The sequence below is a fragment of the Eretmochelys imbricata genome, chromosome 12 (assembly GCF_965152235.1).
Source record: "Eretmochelys imbricata isolate rEreImb1 chromosome 12, rEreImb1.hap1, whole genome shotgun sequence".
NCBI classification, from domain to species: domain Eukaryota; kingdom Metazoa; phylum Chordata; order Testudines; family Cheloniidae; genus Eretmochelys; species Eretmochelys imbricata.
The window spans coordinates 8,087,599-8,106,934 of record NC_135583.1 but is presented as its reverse complement, the minus strand read 5'-3'; the positions used below and the strand labels follow the sequence as shown (position 1 = coordinate 8,106,934).

The following is a 19,336-nucleotide window of genomic DNA, read 5'->3' as shown; positions in this document are numbered from 1 at the left end:
CCCAGAATAATCTTGAGGACAAATTGGAGTGATGACACTTGCTTTTGTGTAACTAACTAGACAAGGTGCAGTGCAGTGGAGAATCAGGCTCACGGACTCAGCTGAGAGGGGTGGTGGCTTCTTTCACTGGATTTTGATCACTGCTTTTTGCCCTTGTAGGGTTTTATTAAACCTGCCCAGTTTTGAGGTCCAGGTAGCTATTCGAAAGGACAGGAAGCTTCCTTAGGTACAGATGACCTGGCTCTGGAGAGCCACTAGAGAAAGCATTTGACTTCCCCTTTTAATTTCACTTTTGCATCAGAGCTCTGTCAGATTAGTTTGGAGTGTTTTGTTTTACCTCATTAATTCTGCGGCTGGATTTCATTCCATGACCCCTAACCACCTCTTAAGCCATGCGAACTAAAAGTATGAGGCATGATCAAATCTCATGCTTCAGGGCACAAGCAGACAGCCTACCACGGTCAGGAAGGAACTTTTAACCCACGATGTGCAGTGCTATATAAATGCCTAGTTTCACTGAGGTTTTTTGCCTGTCTCTGAAGCAATGGCTTTTAGCCAATGCTGGAGCGAAGATATCGGACTAGCTGGAATGATGGCCTGGTCCTGAAAGGAAAATCCTGTAGTCCTTGATACGATGAGACCTGGCTGTGACTTAGGCTATGTTCACACTTAAAACTGCATCAGCACAGCTGCACTGCTTCAGTGTAAACATTCACTACAGTGACGGGAGGGGTTTTTCCATCACAGTAGTGAATCCACCTCCCCAAGAGGCGGTCGCTAGGTTAATGAAAGAATTTTTGCATTAACGTAGTGCTGTCTACTCTGGAGGTCAGGTTGCATAGCTGCATCTCTCAGGGGTGTGGATTTTTCACACCGCTAGGGGATGTAGCTATGCTGAGGTAAATTTTTCGGATAGACCAGCCCTTACTGTTGCCTTTAATGTCTCCTTCCTCAATTAGAGGAGAAGTCTGTCTTCCGGAGGGGGGAAAGCATTTCCTGTGAGCTCTAGTGAGAATCTGTGATAAAATCCAGTTAGACCTCTGCCACCATCTCTTATCTCATCTGGGTGGAAAATGCTCTGGCCTAGGATCAGAGCTGGAAATTGCAGGAAAGCACTTTAACTAAGTGAATTTTTCCCTCTGATGCTGCTGCTAGTGCTCAAATTACATATGATGCCGTATTGCAGCTAAGTAGATTGCAGAAGGTTATTTCGACTTCCGAATGGCTGTTTTCAGGCTTCTTAGGAAGAGAACTGGGAATTATACACTATATATCCACTTCATAGTGGGATCAGCTCTGCTCCTCGTGGGGGAGCCGCTGAGGCAAAATGCAAAGTGCCCCTGAAAACTACAGGAGTTTGGGAATGTCCAGTATTCTGCAGGATTGGGCCCTTAGGTAGTGAGGCAATCCGTCATTAACAGAAGAGCAAAACTGGCAGAGAAAGGAATTTTACTGTCATGCTTCTGAGAAGTTATTTAAAACACAGAGGGGGAGTTCAAAAAGTAAGTCTGTATCCTAAACTGGTGCAAATCCCTCTAGCTCCATTGACTTCAATAGACCTGTGCCCACTTACACTGGCTGAGGATATGACCCATAGTTTGAATTGGATACGGTGTTCTTTCACTTGGCCTAAAGTGTTGGGTAGGGTTGCTGTGCACCATTTGCCGGCTGACACATTCCACCATAGAGACAGCTGCTTTTTGAGTGGGGTGAGCTTTTTCCCTGAATATATAGCTTAAGAACCCAGTCTTGTGAGCTGCCAAGCACACTCCATCAGACTTCAGGAGGGGCCAGTGGTGTTTTGGGTAAAACAGGAGCAAGGCCTCTGCTTTTAAATAGCTTTGGGAAGGAGGAACTTGATGCAAATGTGCTTTGGTGAGGATGGTGACATTAATCAAGTACTGTGTCTCTGTATCCTTTTAAGGTACGTTTTGAAAAGGTGCATCTGTGAACATGTCACCGGAATTAGCTAACTTAGGCAGTGACCAATTCCTCCTCACTTTGCTTTTGATCATTTAGATCTCTGGTTTTTGTGGCTTCCTTAGATTGTCTCAAGCAAGAAGATAACAAGAACGCTACTTCTAGGAAATGGGAAGCCGGCTGGAAAAGGGATGATAACGGTACAGTTACTGATTTATTATATATATTGTGTGTGAATATAGATAATAGACACAGTGTGGTCCGCTTGATAATGCACTGGATTGGGACCCCGTAGACCTGAGTTCTATTTTCTGCAAGTCACTTCACCTTTCTGAGCTTCCGTTTCCTCTTCTAGCTTTTGTCTATTTAGATTGTAAGCGTTTTGGGGTAGGGACTGCCTCTTGCCAGGTGTTTGTACAGTGTTTAGTACAATGGGCCCCTTCTCTCAGCTCGGGTCCGGGGGCACTGAAATAACAAAATCTAATCTCTGTGTAAGTACTGAAGTAATATGCTTTTCTTGTCAATGCAAATGGTCTCTCCAAACCTCCCTGAAACAGACTGAGATAAAGGGGTTGATTATATTCCGCTGCTGATAATCAGTGGTTTTATTTGTAGTAAGAGGCCAGCACTTACAACTTAGCAACAGGTCTCTTAGCAACAGCATCTCTCGCCTGATGTACAATCCCCCACGTGGTGGCTTTCCCATTGTTGGTATATTTAGCAATCTTTTCTTTACATGAAGAGGGTAGATTTAGGTCTGATTTTTTTACCTCATCTCTCTTTTCTAATATGAACAGTCCCAGTCCTTTTCATCTCTCCTCGTATGGAACAGCTTCCCTACCCTTAATCAGTTTTGTTGCCCTTCTCTGTACCTTTTTCATTTCTCATGTATCTTTTTTGAGATAGTGTGACCAGAACTGCAGGCAGTATTCAAGGTGTGGGCATACCATGGATTTATAGAGTGGCATTCTCATGTTTACTGTCTTATTATCTGTCCCTTTCCTAATGGTTGTTAACGTTGATGGGTTTTTTTTAACTTCTACTGCACATTAAGCTGATGTTTTCCGAGAACAATCCACAATGACTCCAAGATCGTTCTTGAGTGGTAGCAGCTAACTGAGACCCCATCATTTTGTATGTATAATTGGGTTTATGTTTTCAAATGTGTTGCTTTGCATTTATCTACACTGAATTTTATCTGCCATTTTGTTGCCCAGTCACCCAGTTTTGTGAGATCCCTTTGTAACTCTTCACAGCCTGCTTTGGACTTAACTATCTTGAGTACTTTTGTATCATCTGCAAACTTTGCCACCTCACTGTTTGTCTTTTTCCAGATCATTTGTGAATATGTTGAACAGCACTGATCCCAGTGTAAATCCGTGGGGGACTCCACTATTTACCTCTCTCCAGTCTGAAAACTGACCATTTATTTCTACCCTTTGTTTGCTGTCACTTAACCAGTTACTGATCCAATAGAAAACCATCCCTCTTATCCCATGACTGCTTAGTTTACTTAAGAGCCTTTGGTGAGGGACCTTGTCAAAGGCTTTCAGAAAGTTTATGTACACTATATCCACTGGATCGCCCTTGTCAGCATGTTTGTTGACCCCCTCAAAGAATTCTGATAAATAGGTGAGGCATGATTTTCCTTTACGAAAGCCATGTTGACTCTCTCCCAACAAATCATGTTCATCTGTGTGTCTGATAATTCTTTTCTTTACTATAGTTTCAACCAGTTTGCCTGGCACTGAAGTTGCCAGGATTGCTTCTGGAGCCTTTTTAAAAAATCTTAAAAAGGCGAAAGAAAATGCAATGGGAAAATTAATGAGCAGTACCTAATTCACATGTCTTTCCTGATTAAATATCTCTCCACCCCTGCGCTTGGCACTTACTTTGGAAGAATTGAGCCAGATTAAAGGGTCACTTGTCAAGTTTAAAAAAACACATTTGTTTCAAAAAATAATTCCTTATCTCTTGCTAAGACCTTGGATTACTAAAACTGAAAGGGGTTTAAATGTCTAATTCACTCTGTACAATTTATGTAATTTACTATTTTGCATTTAAATCCGGTTGCGCGGTGAAAATAGACTAATTAAACTTAACTTTGCTTCTAGTCCTTTCTCTTTCTGGTTCTCATACATAATGCTGCAGTGGTTAAACAGTGTTGCAATGTTAGCATGGCAAACACTGGAATGCAATAATCTTCCACATAAACAGTAACATGAAAACACCCTACTGTTTTTGGCTCTTGTAAACGTAAAGTTTGGACCAGTGGTGTCCCTTTAACTTTTTAAAGAAAGTATTGTTTCTGTAAAAGTGGTGACTGCATTAGAAGTGCCTAAGGCCGCTATAAGAGATGTTAATGTCAAATGCTGGTCCTGTCTCTTTGGATTTTCCCTCTGTTAATTTAAACTCCCCCACCACCACGTTTGTGGGGATTGAATTTGGGATCTTCAGCACAGGTGTCTTCCACTTAAACTAAAGGCTGCTCGACACTAGACGCCCTACATCCGTCCAGCTGCACTGCTGTAGCGCATCTGGGGAAGACGCTCTGTGCCGACGGGAGAGGCGGCGTAATAAACCCACCCCCACGAGAGATGGTAGCTATGTGTGCGAGAGAAGTTCTCCTGCCAACATAGCACTGTCCACACCAGCGCTTAAGTTGGTGTAATTTACGTCGCTTAGGGGAGTGGCTTATTCACACCCCTGAGCGACGTAAGTTATGCCGAAGTATGTGGTAGTGTAGACCTGGCCTAAAGGATTAACTCTGCTAGCAGTAGTAGGCTCTTATCCTCTGGGCCAACCATGAGGAGGTGACACAGAACCCTGAGCCAGCATGTTACGTGAGCAGTAGGTAGTTGCTTAGCGACTAGGTGCTATCTACCTGGCTTTTACTCAAGCATGAGGTATATCCCGGGTATCTCTGCATATGGGTGTTTCTTCTACCAGGTTCCGAGTCCCATATGTCTGGGTGTTCCTAGGGAGATGGAGAGCAGTTGTCTTTAATGGAAGATAGAGCAGGGATATGTTAGTGTCTGTGCTGAAGCAGCTGGCTGCTCCTTTTATTCTCGGAGCTCTTGGTCGCTGTCTGGGGGCTCTTTCTGTTTCAGTCCTGCCAGCCCTCCCGCTGCTCCTCTGGGTTCTGGGTGCGTCTGTCCGAGGGTCCCCTGCCAAGTCTGAATCTCCACATTCCTTTCTGCCCGGCTAGGCTGGCGGCCCTGCTGGCTGGGTCCTTATGCAAATGAAGCCCATGCGAATGCACTGTGCTGTGGAGGGCTTTCGTCTCTCTTCCTGATCAGCAGCTTGAAAGGAATGGTTGAATATGTCGGAAGAGATCTTCATCTCATAGAATCATAGAATAACAGAGTTGGAAGGGACCTCTGGAGGCCATCTAGTCCAACCCCCTGCCCAGAGCAGGACCAATCCCAACTAAATCATCCCAGCCAGGGCTTTGTCAAGCCGGGCCTTAAAAACCGCTAAGGAAGGAGATTCCACCACCTCCCTAGGTAACGCATTCCAGTGTTTCACCACCCCCCTAGTGAAAAAGTTTTTCCTAATATCCAACCTAAACCTCCCCCACTGCAACTTGAGACCATTATCTCTGCCCAGATCGCCCGCCGTGTGTGCAGCCAATCACCAGTCCAGAAGTGGGGGTAGGGGGTGGGTAAGTAAGGTGGCTATAGAAGGTCCACTGGCAGATGGCATCACTTAGTTATCCTGAGTGCTTCAAACGTTCAAAGCACTGGCCCAAACGTTAACCAGTCCTTACACGTCCCCTGTCCCATGAGCAGTTATTTACCCCATGTTACCTATGGGGAACTGAGGAACGTGGAGTTTAAAGACGGGTTTTACAGAAGCATCTCAGTGACTGAGGGGCACTGTCCCCGTTAATTCACACACTTCCTGAGCCGTTCTCCACTCTTGGGAACACACCAGCATCCTCGTAATACCAGTGCCACTGCAAGGGACGGGAACTTGTGCTCCTAAATCATCACATAGGTGCTTTTGAAATGTCCACCCCTAGTGACTTGGCCAATGTCCCGAGGCTTGTCAGCATCAGAGCTGGGAACTCTCGGTTTCATGAGTAGAACTGGCTGCAACTTGGGATTTTTGGTTCCTGGGATATTTCAAAATTTGACTTAGTTCTGATGTGGAGCTGCGGATCCTGTAATCCCATGTTCCCCAGGACTCCACCAGGAAGCTGGGCAGGGTTCTCTGCAAAAGTCCATCGAACTTGAACCATTCTCGCAAAACATTTCAGGTTTGACAAACCAGCGTTATCCAATGAAAGTGTTGTTGGAAAATTCCTGGCCAGCTCTGCTCACGAGTGATCTGGTTGGTTGAGTGCAATGCTGCGATCGTTCTGTTTCCGGTGTAGTCGTTCACGGGAATTGTGCTTTTTTAACTTTGCTTTCTGCAAGCAGTTGAGAGTGGGTGCTTCAGGTTTGCTTTCCACGAGCTTTTGGGCCAGCAATACCCAGTGGAGACACTCAGGGAAGGCAGACGCAAAGGGAACGCAAATACGACTGGAGTGACTGATTCCAACGTTCTAACAAATATTCATAGGAAAATGTTCATTCCAGTCCAGTATTCGTGCAGGCCTACTGCTAAGTGTATATCAATTGCGATTACCTTCTAAATAGCTAGACCAAAGGACCACTGAAAAGGATCCGGCCCTTTGAGGTTTTTGTGGAGGGGAAGGAATTTAATGCCTAAATCATGTTTAGAGTAAATAGAGAGATTTAGTTAATTAAAGAAGCTGCTTTAAAAAATAAATGGCCCATGCAAAGTGTCCCATGTGTGATAAGGTTGACCTTGGAAACCAAAGATTTAGGTGTCTGTTGCAAATTGTGCGTTGACAAAGCCTCTTCCCTATGTTCAGGGTGTGGAAGAATTTCCAGTGTGTGTGGGTGACGCTGAGAAGCAAAAGGAAGCTAGCGGAGGTATGATGCGTGAATCTGATGGGAAACCTTCTAGCAGTGTGTGTTGGAAGGAGATTTATTTTAATGTTGTGTTTAAGAGGAGAGTGACTGCAGAATGTGTCTGCTGCTCTGTTATTCTGGTAGGTCTAATTAGGAGTAATGGATAAAGGTTCACTTACCCTGAGCACCAGAGCTGGGATTTTTTTAAAAGTATCCAAAGAGAGCCAGCCCCATCCAGCAAGGGTCAGGTTTACACCAAGAGCAGGCATCACAAAAAACACTGCTTCTGGAAAAGTCCAAGACTGACCTGCCATGGAGACTGGAATCCCTTAGAGTCGTGGGCCCCATCTGCTGCCAGTGCTGGGTACCCCTCGTGAGCGACCAGAAAACTTGGATCTCTAGGAGAGTCCAGTCTGTGCTTTCGCTAGCTCAAAACTCACATAAATTATTGGTTTTTAAAAGAACCGGAACAAGAGGCCAGTCTGGCATGTGGCAAACAGAACCCCCAGCTGGGGTGTTACATCAGCACTGTATCGTACAGCAGATCCCTTCTCCCAGATGACTGCAAGCAAGTTGGACTAACACGTCTTACCAGCCCGCGTCACCAGTCCGGTTCGGGCTGGGTTTATTCCCTGTGCTTTTCCTTACTGAATGAGACTCTACAGTTCTTGACTTAGCGTTGATCTGGAATAAGTTCAGTGCACACTCCCGGTAGCTCAGCTCAGAGAATTACAGAGTGGCGTTTGCACGCTGATCTGTCCTTGTGATTTCTTCTTGCTGCTTTTGGGAAGAGCATCTCTGGCTGACACATCCCTGTATCTTGTGCCTCATGGATTGTCTCAAACTGGGCCTAATACATTGTAGCATACTGCCAAATATGGGACTGAAATACCTCTGAATTGTCTCCTCTTGGCTGGAGGCTGGTGTGGCCGGACCGTCGGCAGTAACGGGGCTGCAGGTATCAGCGTTGCTGCAGCCGAGGCACGTGAAGCCCCAGAACTGAGAGCTCAAGCCACCTACGTGGGTCGTCGCTCCTGGGGGCCAGGATGTGGAAGAGAAACTTTCTGCCCAGCTGTAGCAAGCGGAGTTGGCCAGGGTGCATCGTGGTCTGTCCGGGGCGTCTGCATGGAGCCAGGATCTCCTCCATCACTTACGGCTCATGGGGAGTCCGCCTCCTCCCATTCACAGTGGGATGTGGTGGCTGTTGTGGCTCGGAGTGAGGCCTGAGCAGGGAAAGTGCAGGAAACTCCTGCTCCGGTTTTCCAGCCAAGGCCCCTGAATCACTTGCTTTGCGCCTCTGAGTTATTCACTCCTCTCTGTGCCCCCTTTGCTTGCCCTTCCGTGACACGGCTCACAGGGAAGACCACAGCTACCATCCCTATAACCCCCCTCAGCTAACATGGGCCCTCATGGAAGGGACTTTTTCTAAGTCCTTTGTGACGGCTTTGCAGGTTTTCTGGGTAAGTGAAGGCTCCCCCGTGAGCCTGCTGCTTTGGAGACCCCCAGTGGGATGTGCTGCTGCGCGTGAGTCCTTAGAGCCATTCAGAACGGGGATGAAGCAACCTTCTCTGACCCTCCCACTCTCTGGAGTGAGTCACTTTGCCAGCGAGAGACTCCCCACAGGTGCTGGGTCACCTACTCTCTCCTCCCACTCCTGTTAATGAGCCAGTGACCTCCCTGTCCCCAACATTTGGCCAATCGCTCTTTCTTGGGGTGCTAAGTCTTTTCAACCAGAGCGTCCCTCCTTTGAATACAGGGGCCAAATTTCCAAGGACCCTTCTTTGAAAAACGTATAGGTGGACCCATGTGTGCCTACAGAATGGGCAGTCATGGGAAAGGGGTAAATTCTCCCCTAAGCTCTGTACAATGCTTGAAGCTTGTGCCAAGGGTTTCGTACCACAATCGGGGCATGGAGCGTACTTCCAGCTGGAAGATCATCTGAATTTGTTTGTAGGTAGGGGGGTTAATTATGTGGGGTTTTCCCCAAGCACGGGCAGGGAAGAGGTGTAAAATAACTTCAGTCCCCAAAGTCACTTATGCAGCTTAACTTCTTATCCAAGGAGATGAGGCTGCCTGGTAACAGAACCTCTCTGCGGCAAAGGTGTGTACTTCCAAAGCAGGAGCAGTGGCTTGTTAGGTTAATAGTTGCAGTGCTTTGAGTCAGACTTGGGATGGGCCCAGAGCGAGCGCAAAATGAAAGGGGAATGTGGAGACGACAAGCGAAAGATACAGCGGGCTCGGGAGCAGCTGCCATTCCCACCCTGCTGCAGCATCTGTGTGCACGGTATCGGGTCCTGCACACTGCCTTCCCAGGTCTTAGCCTTATTAGCAAAGAAATGAATGCTATACAGCCTAAATTCCAGCCCCAGCCTTGGCTTTGTGCCCCTTCTGTAGGGCCTTCTATGCTGGACTCTTTTTAATCTTCTGCCCACCATCATTATCCCCACATTAGAGAGAGGAAGTAACTTACCGAAGATCACACAACACATCTGTCACCGAGCCAGGACTAGAACCCAGGTCTCCTGACTCTCAGCCTGATGGCTTATCCATTAAGGCATGCTGCCTCTTCTTAAAGCACTATCTTTAGCCTTCAGCAGCTTTCCAGGCTCCTTACTCATAGGCGTGACCCATTCTCCTTCTAGCTCTGGCCCTTGGACATTGCATGTAGAGAGCAGATAGTGACGTATTTGGTCCTGAGAAAGGTGAAAGATAATCGTGAGAGAGCAGCCCTGCGCTTAGCATCTCCTCCCTGGAGCTGCAGGCAGCCTGTTGTAACGCATTAACCGACAGCGTCTTGGTGCCCCTCTGATGGCCAGACCACCTACAGAGATCAGAGTCTGTTTTCACTTCCAGATATACAGGCCTGGTTCTTGAGCCATTAATGCTTTTAAATCCAGAGGTCCTGGGTTCAGTCCTTGCAACTGACCCATCCACGGGTGTCTTTACACTGCGAAACACGCCAGCCTTGACCGTTCTGTCCATCCTCCGTGAAGCACCCGGTCTCCTGTGTGCTTCCGCAGTGAAATCTTCACTTCTGTGCTGGGCCGTGCAGGGGCCGTGTAGTCCGCTTGAACCACACACAATATGTTTTGTTATTAGGAAGTTCAGCATGTACCATAATACAGACAGCATTGCCCTAAGCATGCGTGTTGCCTCTGTCTCCTAGAACAGAGGTCTATACTTCAAGTGCTTTGCTCAAATAGTTATTCAGAGGCCACAAATGATGCTCTAGCCCAGCTGTCTGAAGAGACACGACAGGCTTTAACTCTCTCCTGCCTCTGCATTTTTCTGAAGCAGTGAGTCCTCTGATTGCTCCTTCTGATGAAAATTGTCCCTTGATTTCCCAAGTTTCGTAATGACCTAGATGTGATTATACTTCCTCTTAAACACTCACGCAGGGATCTTGCACCAGGGAACGCTCTGAAATATTATCGTACTAATACAAATCAAAATGTGTGTATTTCTGCCGTTCAGAGTTCCCCAGAGCTTGAGTGTCTTCAGCTGCTGTTTCATCCCCTTGTGTTCTGCCATGGCCGCCCGCCGCAACGCCAGGAGTTTGTCGTGCCTGGTAATACCCTCTGCCACGCATTGGCAGTGGCGCTAGGCAGCAGGATGCAGGGGAAGAGGATGGGTTGGGAGGGGGACAGCTCTTAGAGGAGGATGAAACTTTAAAAAAATAAAAAACAAAACCAGCAGTAGTGATTCGGACAATCGCTGGCAACATAAATGACTTTATATTTTTTTGTTATAAAACGTTCCCTTTCTTAAAATACCAAGAAACACATTAGAGCATATTCCAGGCAAAACCAGCCCACTGGTGTTCGGCAGTGAAAGCCATGTTGAAGTTTATAGGAGGGTAAAAATGCCTCTTTAACTCCTTGTGTGCTGGGCTACATTCATGCCTGATATAACTTGAGTAGCAACAATGGATGGTTTTGGCCCTTGGGGCCAGATCCTCAGCTGGTGAAAATTGGTGTCCACTGACTTACAGTCGTGACAGGTCTGTCCCGTCGTATGTGATAGCCTCATAAACTGAAAGCAGGTTAGAAAGTTTGCCTGTGAGGAATCCAGTTGATCTAGCTGGGAGCAGGAACTTTCGCATCAGTTTAGACCTCTCAAATGCTGGGATGATGAATGGAAATGCAGGTTCTACCCAAAGTCATAGATGCGATTGGGTAAACAATTTGCATTTGCAGAGAAGACCCAGTCGGGCTTAACTTTCTAATGTCTAGGATACTTTTGTATGACATTAATGAAAGACAAGGTGGGTGAGGTAATATCTGTTACTGGACCAACTTCTGTTGGTGAGAGAGACAGGCTTTCGAGCTTGCACAGAGCTCTTCTTCAGGTCTCTCTCACCAACAGAAGTTGATCCTGATGTAGAGGCTGGCCCCGGGTTCCCCTACAAGTCACTACTGGAGTGGCACACTAGGGATAGCCCTTTTAGAGGCGACTGGAAGCAGACGTTGATGTTACCCCAGAACTTCAATGTGACTTAGCCGGAGGGCATGAGAAGCCTGAGAAGTAAGTGAGGGGAATGATGGGCTGAGTAACCGCAGGAAGTGGCATCAGACCAGATGGCAGAGCTAATTCCCTAGATGAGCCACAAGGAAGCACCGTTGAGCAGTTAGTAGAGGTGATCCCGTCACAATACCCCAAATTAAAAAAAAAAAAACATTGAGGACCAAAAAAGTGCAAGTATGGTTAAACAGCAGAGCAAAAGAGGCGGTTAGACATCCTTTAAAAATTGAAAGTCAAATTCTACGGAGGAACATAGAAAGGAACATGAACTCTGGCAGGTCAAAGGTAAGAGTTTAATTAGGCAGGCCAAAAAAGACTTTGACGAGCAACTAGCAAAGGACACAAAAGCTAACAGAAAACTTTTTTTTTCAAGTACATCAGAAGCAGGAAGCCAGCCAAATGATCAGTGGGGCCACTGGACAATCAAGGTGCTAAAGGAGCCCTCAAGGAAGATGAGACCATTGCGGAGAAGCTAGACGAATTCTTTGCATTGGTCTGGAGAGGATGTGGGAGAGATTCCCACGCCTGAGCCTTTCTTTTTAGGTGATCAATCTGAGGAACCGTCTCCGATTGAGATGTCAGTGGAGGAGGTTTTGGAACAAATTGATAGATTAAGCAATAGTAAGTCACCAGGACCTGATGGTTGTCACTCAAAAGTTCTGAAGTGACTCAAATATGAAATTACAGAACTGCTAACTGTGTTACAGATGACTGGAGGATACCTAATGCAATGAGTTTTTAAAAAGGCTGCAGAAGCAATCCTGGTGATTACAGGCCAGTAAACCTAATTTCAGTACCAGGGGAAATAGTTGAAACTATAGTAAAGAAAAGAATTGTGAGACACGTAGACGAACGTGATATGTTGGGGAGGAGTCAACATGGCTTTTGTAAAGGGAAATTATGCCTCACCAATCTATTAAAATTGGTGGGGGGGTGAGGGGGGGTCAACAAACATGTGGACTAGGTGATCCAGTTTACACAGTGTATTTGGACTTTCAGAAAGCCTCAGCATATTCATAAATGCTCTGGAAAAAATGATCTTATGTAAACAGTGAGGAGGCAAAGTTTGCAGATGATATAAAATTACTCATGATAGCTAAGTTCAAAGCAGACTGCAGAGAATTACAAAGGAATCTTGCAAAACTGAGTGACTGGGCAACAAAATGGCAGATGAAATTAAATGTTGGTCAATGAAAAGTAATGAACATTGGAAAACATAATCCCAACTACACATACAAAATGATGGGGTCTAAATTAGCTGTTGCCACTCAGGAAAGAGATCTTGGAGTCCTCGTGGATAGTTTTCTGAAAACATCAGCGTAATGAGCAGCAGCAGTCAAAAAAGCAAACAATGTTAAGAACCATTAGGAAAGGGATACATAATAAGATAGAAAATGTCATCATGCCACTGTATAAATCCGTGGTACGCTCACACCCTGAATACTGCATGTGGTTCTGGTCGCCCCATCTGAAAAAAGATAGGTTAGAACTGGAAAAGGTACAGAGAAGGGCGACAAAAATGCGTAGGGGTATGGAACAGCTTCCATATGAGGAGAGATTAAAAAGAGTGGGACTGATCAGCTTAGAAAAGAGATGACTAAGGGGAGAGATATGACAGAGGTCTCTAAAATCGTGAACGGTGTGGAGAAAGTGAATAAGGAAGTGTTACTTATCCTTTCACATAACACAAGAACTAGGGGTCACCCAATGAAATTAATAGGCAACAGGTTTAAAACGAACAAAAGGAAGTACTTCTTCACACAACACACAGTCAACCTGTGGAACTTGTCAGGGGATGTTGTGAAGGCCAAAATTATAGCTGGATTCACAAAAGAATCTGATAAATTCATGAAGGATAGGTCCATCGATGGCTATTAGCCAAGATGGTCAAGGACTGAACTCTACGTTCTGGGTGTCCCTAAACCTCTGACTTCCAAAAGCTGGGAGTGGATGACAGGGGTTGATGGATCTGTCAGACGACAGGATACTGGGCTGGATAGACAATTGGTCTGACCCAATATGTCTGTTCTTATGATGATAACCAGCTCCGCTTGGCTCAAGCCCTACAAAAGTTCCATAACTCACTGTTTTTATTCTAATCATTTTGGGAAGCAAAGGTTGTTGGAGAAAAAGCGCTATTTTCAATGTCACTTTTCCAAGGCTAGGGCAGGAGGCGAATTGAGGGGGGAAATGCAACATATTGCCTTGATGCCAGCGATATTATTCCCGTGGAATTATTTTTCTTTCTACCAGTTTGATTTCACAGAAGCTTTTTGGGTGAAATCTAAATGGGACAAAAGAGAAAATGGCCCAACCTGCATTTGCAAATGGATGCAATGTTTGAGTTATGGATGTTCTACTGAAGCGTGACGTGGGAAGACTAGAGAACAGAGCGAGTCAGCCATCTGGTCAGATCTTCTGTGGAGTGGGAAAGTGGGAGGCAGGGATTCTGGAAATAAGCGTTAGGCGGATGGACTGAAGTAACTCAGCAGCTGTGCAACAAAGAACCGGTTTCTCTAGGCTATAGGGGTAAAGGAGACTAGATTTCAGTTTTAAGTTTCAAAGACAGCAAGCAGTACTAGTGAGGAGTAGTGAAGGGGAAGAAAAGTACCTTGATGGTTCCTTCTGACTTCCCCATATCTCCTTCTGAATCCTAGTAGCAACACTTGGAGGCCCATCCTGCAACTGGGTCTGTCTGAGTTCAGTGGGGCTGCATATAGGTGAATGGATGCAGACATTTGTATCCAATTGCAGGATCAGGGCCAAAGATGGTTTTAGTTATGGGTCATGTGTATAAATCAACCTTGTAAATTTCTCCGTTGAGTGACGAGTTGATGGTTTTTATAAACTCAATAGTCTTTTTTTGTTTTTTGGTTTAACAATTATAGTAAAAGGCTGGAGGGACATAGACGTGTGTCTGGACTGGTAAAATTACCTACAGTTTGACAAGGGTGGTATTAGTCTTAACTCTGGCTGTATTTTTAGACTATGTAATGAGTTTATTTGAGAACAGGTTTTGTGCAGCTTGCAGTGATGCAGCTCATGCTAAATAGTAAATGATTAAACAAACAAAACAAGGCCTAACATGCTCTCTCGTAGTTTTGCTTTGGAATCTCTTGTGCAATTAATCAGTGAATTTAATTTTTATTCTAAAAAATAAATAAAATGTTCTCTTGTCTTTCAGATAGCTGCCCAAGAGCTGTCAGATAACAGAGTGATCACTCTGAGCATGGCTGGCAGAAAACTGGATAAAAAGGTGTGTGGGCATTTTATTCCCAACGTGCAAACGTTAAACCTCTTTATCTGCTATGGGATCCTGAAAATCATTCCTTGTAAAGGTATCAATGACTCATGATACCCTAATGGATAGAGCATTGGACTGGGACTCAATAGACCTGAGGTCCATTTCCATCTCTATCATTGGCCTGCTGGGTACTGGGGCAAGTCATTTTGTCTCCCTGTACCTCAGTTTCCCCATCTGTAAAATGGCGGTACTGATGTCCTTTGAAAATTGCTTTGAGATCTGCTGATGAAAAGGGCTGCAGTGGGGTGGAGCTATGACCCTGGGATCAGTCGAGGGACTGGACGGGGACAGGGACTGAGGACCTCTCGAGGTCCCTTCCAGTTCTAGGGTTTGCTCATGCATTGTTGCTGTTGCCCCTTTCCTTCCTTTCTCTATCGGCTTTGTTGAGTGTTTTGTCTTTTGAGGGTATTAAGCAGCACACGCATTTCCCTCTAACCATTCCGGGTCAGGTTCTGATCCCTTTACTCACTGAGTAATGCCTTTCTCCACAAGTAATGCCATTGATGGGAAGTAGACTGCTCATGGATTAAATTGTGGGTTTTGGCTGTAACGAACAGTGTCAATATGGTTCTCTATGGCCAGTGTGAGTGTACCTATAAATACTCTCTCTGCAAACACACAGAGCGTGCGCGTCTATAAACGGGCAGGAAACAAGCGGCTCTTCATCGGGGGGTGGGATCTAAAGCTAGAGTGAAAGTTGGTAACAAACAAGCATCGGCTGGAGCGGAGTCAGCGTGTCTCCCAGAGTAATACATGATCTGTCTGTCAAGGCTGATGTGGTTTGCTCTAGAGAAACCATAAAGGGTTTGCTCTGTTCGCTCCTTATTGCGGTGTATATCTTTTCATTCCTGGATGTGTGTGCATTTTTAAATTTCTTTTTAACACGTTAGATGTTTTTCTAAACCTGAACTCAGCTGCATGGTTTCCCGTTGCATGTGGAATGGAATGCGGCATGCATGCAGGGGGAGGCATAGCTCAGTGGTTTGAGCACTGGCCTGCTGAACCCAGAATTGTAAGTTCAACCCTTGAGGGGGCCATTTAGGGATCTGGGGCAAAAATCTGTCAGGGACAGTACTTGGTCCTGCTAGTGAAGGCAGGGGACTGGACTCGATGACCTTTCAAGGTCCCTTCCAGTTCTGTGAGATGGGTATATCTCCATATAATGCATATTCTCTATAGATTTCAGAGTAACAGCCGTGTTAGTCTGTATTCGCAAAAAGAAAAGGAGTACTTGTGGCACCTTAGAGGCTAACCAATTTATTTGAGCATGAGCTTTCGTGAGCCACAGCTCACTTCATCAGATGCATACCGTGGAAACTGCAGCAGACTTTATATATACACAGAGAATATGAAACAATACCTCCTCCCACCCCACTGTCCTGCTGGTAATAGCTTATAGAATCCACTCGGCATGTTGCTGTTAGGACTGCGAATGTGAAATTGCACACGGAAACGTGTTTTGCATTTGTTGAATTTATGCATTTCTCTGGGCTTCTAGGTAAAATAGTTACCTGCAGGCTTGTTTGGCTGCAAGAGTTTAATGTAATGCTTCCTAAATATACCTCTGCCGTGCAAGTCTTCAGGGTTGCACAGCATTTTAGCTTCACGGCTCCCAATAAAGTTCGTGAGCTCTTTCATAAAGACAGACCCTCTCCCTGTGCTTTTGAAAATGTGGGGCTTGGAGACCTTCTTACGATAGCCAGTGTTACTCTTCGTTTGAGTGGTGTCCCTAACAATGTAAGGGGGTACACTTACAGCACTTCGAGCTTTTCCCGTCTGCGTAGGTACTCCACTTCCTGTACTAGGGTCTGGTCTAAGCAGAGTGGTTGAACTGAAAGTGGGATTTTAAACCGGTGTAATTAAATTGTTGCAACAGGGTGTGTGGACATTCTTAAATTGATTTACACCTGTCTATTGTCAGTTTAGCTGCCTCCCATTAAATATACGGGGACAACCTAACTTGCTAGAAACTTGAAACTGCTACAAATATGTCCACGCTTCTGAAGACAAGTCCTAAGAGTTTAGGTGTGAGTTTCAAGAGGGCTTAGCATTACTGTAACACTGTGCCCATCACATCAGTGGAGTTTTATCATTGACTTCAAATAGGAGCAGAGCCAGACTAACGCTGAGAGCTTTTGAAAACCACACCCTTAATACTTACAAAGTGCAGGTCAAAATAAATACAAGACCAGTCTCTTTTATATCAGTACTCCCATTCTAGGTGCTTATTACCAATCTGATCAGTTAATCTTGTAAAAATTGCGAGGGGATGTTTAATAACCATGTATTGTCACTTTAATTCTGTGTTATATTCTTCCCTGCAGAAGATAACTAGGACTATGAAGTCCTCTAACTTGTTGTGGAGAGTGTCATTTTCCTTTTGCAGGGTGTCCCGTGCCTGAGCATCATACAGAGGAATGGAAATAATTGTATAACCCGTATTGCATTTTTCCACAGGACCTGTTTGGAAAGTCAGATCCATTTCTAGAGTTTTATAAACCAGGCGATGACGGGAAATGGATGCTGGTCCACAGAACAGAGGTGAGTTGGACTAGTATTTGAGGTTTTAGGTTAGCCACTTGGTACCTTTATTGTCCTTAACCTTTTTTCTGATAGTATCGCTGATCAGAGGTGAGAGGGCAGGTGAACCTTGTTGTAAGTCCATTTCTTTGCCTACCCATGTCCAGCTGAGACTGTTTGACTTGGAAGGTGGGAGAGTTGGTGGTGGTCAGAGTTGCAGCAAATAAGCTAAACATATAATTGAGGTTTTTAAGAGCAGGTTAGACAATCACCTGTCAGGGATGGTCTAGATAATACTTAGTCCTGCCATGAGTGCAGGGGACTGGACTAGATGACCTCTCAAAGTACATTCCAGTCCTGCGATTCTCTGATTCTATAATCAAGGTATTTTTAGGGCTTCTGGGGCTTGGGGGTGGAGGTTATTTTTAGCAATTTTTAACTCTGTGTAGAAGTGCAAAGACTGGGTTTTCTTCAGGGCTTTCTCTTTGTATGGACTGTAACTGGTAATATGTTCTGCACATTACTCATTACAGTCGTTTTTACTGTAATGAATAATCTCTGTAATGTTCCCTAGCGTGCTTTAATTGAATGTAATACTGTTTCAAATGGTACTATGTTAAAGCGCACTAGAGAACGTTGAGTGCGCATCAGCAGGATCTGCACAGTCCAATTAATGCGTAACATGTTGGTGCAGTTTAGAAATCACACCCCTGTAGTCCACATTACTGCTTCATGTGGACAGGCCCTTAGATACAAGTCACCATTTCCAGGGTTTTCTCAGTGTTCATTGGATATACAGATTTCATTTGTTTTTGTGGGGGGAGGGGGTTTCCTGGGTATTTGTCAGTTAAAACTGACCATCAGAAACCCTAATTATTTAAATGTTGTAGCTATGCAGAGCACTTTGGAGAGAAGAGATTCCCCCTGGCCCAAAGAGTCTATGACTTGAATTCCATCAAACGAAGCACAGGGTAACAATATACAGATAGGAGGGTGTGGAGGCCTGATTAGAGGGGAGACCAACTTAGGCTTCATGTAAGAAATGTGTCTTAAGGAGGTGGAGCGGATGCACTGCAGTCAGGAGCACAGTTCCAGTTATAAGGGGCAGCCTGAATGAATCCAAGCGAGGAAGGGGAAGACGGAAGGACTGGTAAAGTGAATGGATTGGGAGGGGACGGTGGAGTAGGACTGCAGAAGACCAGAGCTGGAAGAGGGGTCAAGAGTGTAGAGCCATGGAGAAGAGGGGGTTGAACCTGAGGTAAAAACAAAGAGCCCAGGCAAGGACTCAAGGTGGGATAATGTAGCTGGAGCAGCAAAAGTAGGAGAAGCAGTAGGATTTTGGATAAACTGGAAAGGGGAGAAGCAGGCTGGTCACGTTAATCCTGGTGAGAGGTGACCACGACGGAACAAGGGTCGCAGCAGTAGGTAAGGGACCCATTTAATTTAGCATTAAAATGTGCTAATTGAGGAGGCATTAGGTCAGATCCTCAGCTGGCATGAAAGAGCACAGCTCTGTGGACTTCAATGGAGCGACACCAATGCACACCAGCTCAGCATCTGGCCCATTGTCTTGATTCTAGAGCACTGGACTAAGGAGACGGGTTTGTATTTTTGACTTTGCCACTACCTCTGTCTGACCTTGGGCAATTCAGTCCCCTTTCTGTGCCTCGGTTTCCCCATGTGTAAAAGGGGATCATGCTTGTAAGTCGTCAACTTGTGTTTTAAAATAAATAAATAAATAAATAAAGCCCTGTAGAAGTACAAAATGCTTTGGGCTAAATCCTCAGGTGGTGTAAATCGGCATAGTTTGAATAACTTCAGGGGAGCTACGCTGACCTTACCCCATCTGTCACAGGTGGGAATATTTCCTGTTCATTTACGTCAAAGTTAGCTTTGGTTGTACCGGTTCTGGGTGCGGGCTGGGGCTTTTGCGTGTAAAGGACAAGCAGCATCAAGGCTGTGGGAGGAGAGCGTGTGTTTGTGCGTTACCCTGTACGCACCGAATGTGGCTGCAGACCCGCTGTGGGTTGGAACCTAATGAGAGGGCCGCAGATGAAAGCTCTGGCTGGCACCTGGGCGAGGGGAATTGAGGCCGTTTTCCCACCTGTATGGTACAGCTGTGCCGAAGCTCTGGACTCACTGACAAATG

The 19,336-nt window shown here is 45.5% G+C and overlaps 1 protein-coding gene across 3 annotated transcripts in view; it reads left to right on the top strand.

Annotated features, from left to right (window-relative positions):
• CPNE2 (copine 2) overlaps nucleotides 1-19,336 on the top strand; it is a 159,384-nt gene that overhangs the window by 68,850 nt on the left and 71,198 nt on the right. For 2 of the 3 annotated variants that reach the window (XM_077831263.1, XM_077831265.1), the window contains exons 4-6: nucleotides 2,046-2,120; nucleotides 14,548-14,619; nucleotides 17,125-17,208. In XM_077831263.1, coding sequence (XP_077687389.1) covers nucleotides 2,046-2,120; nucleotides 14,548-14,619; nucleotides 17,125-17,208 — 231 coding nt within the window. The remainder of the gene's footprint in view (nucleotides 1-2,045; nucleotides 2,121-14,547; nucleotides 14,620-17,124; nucleotides 17,209-19,336) is intronic. The other variant, XM_077831264.1, reaches the window with a different exon arrangement.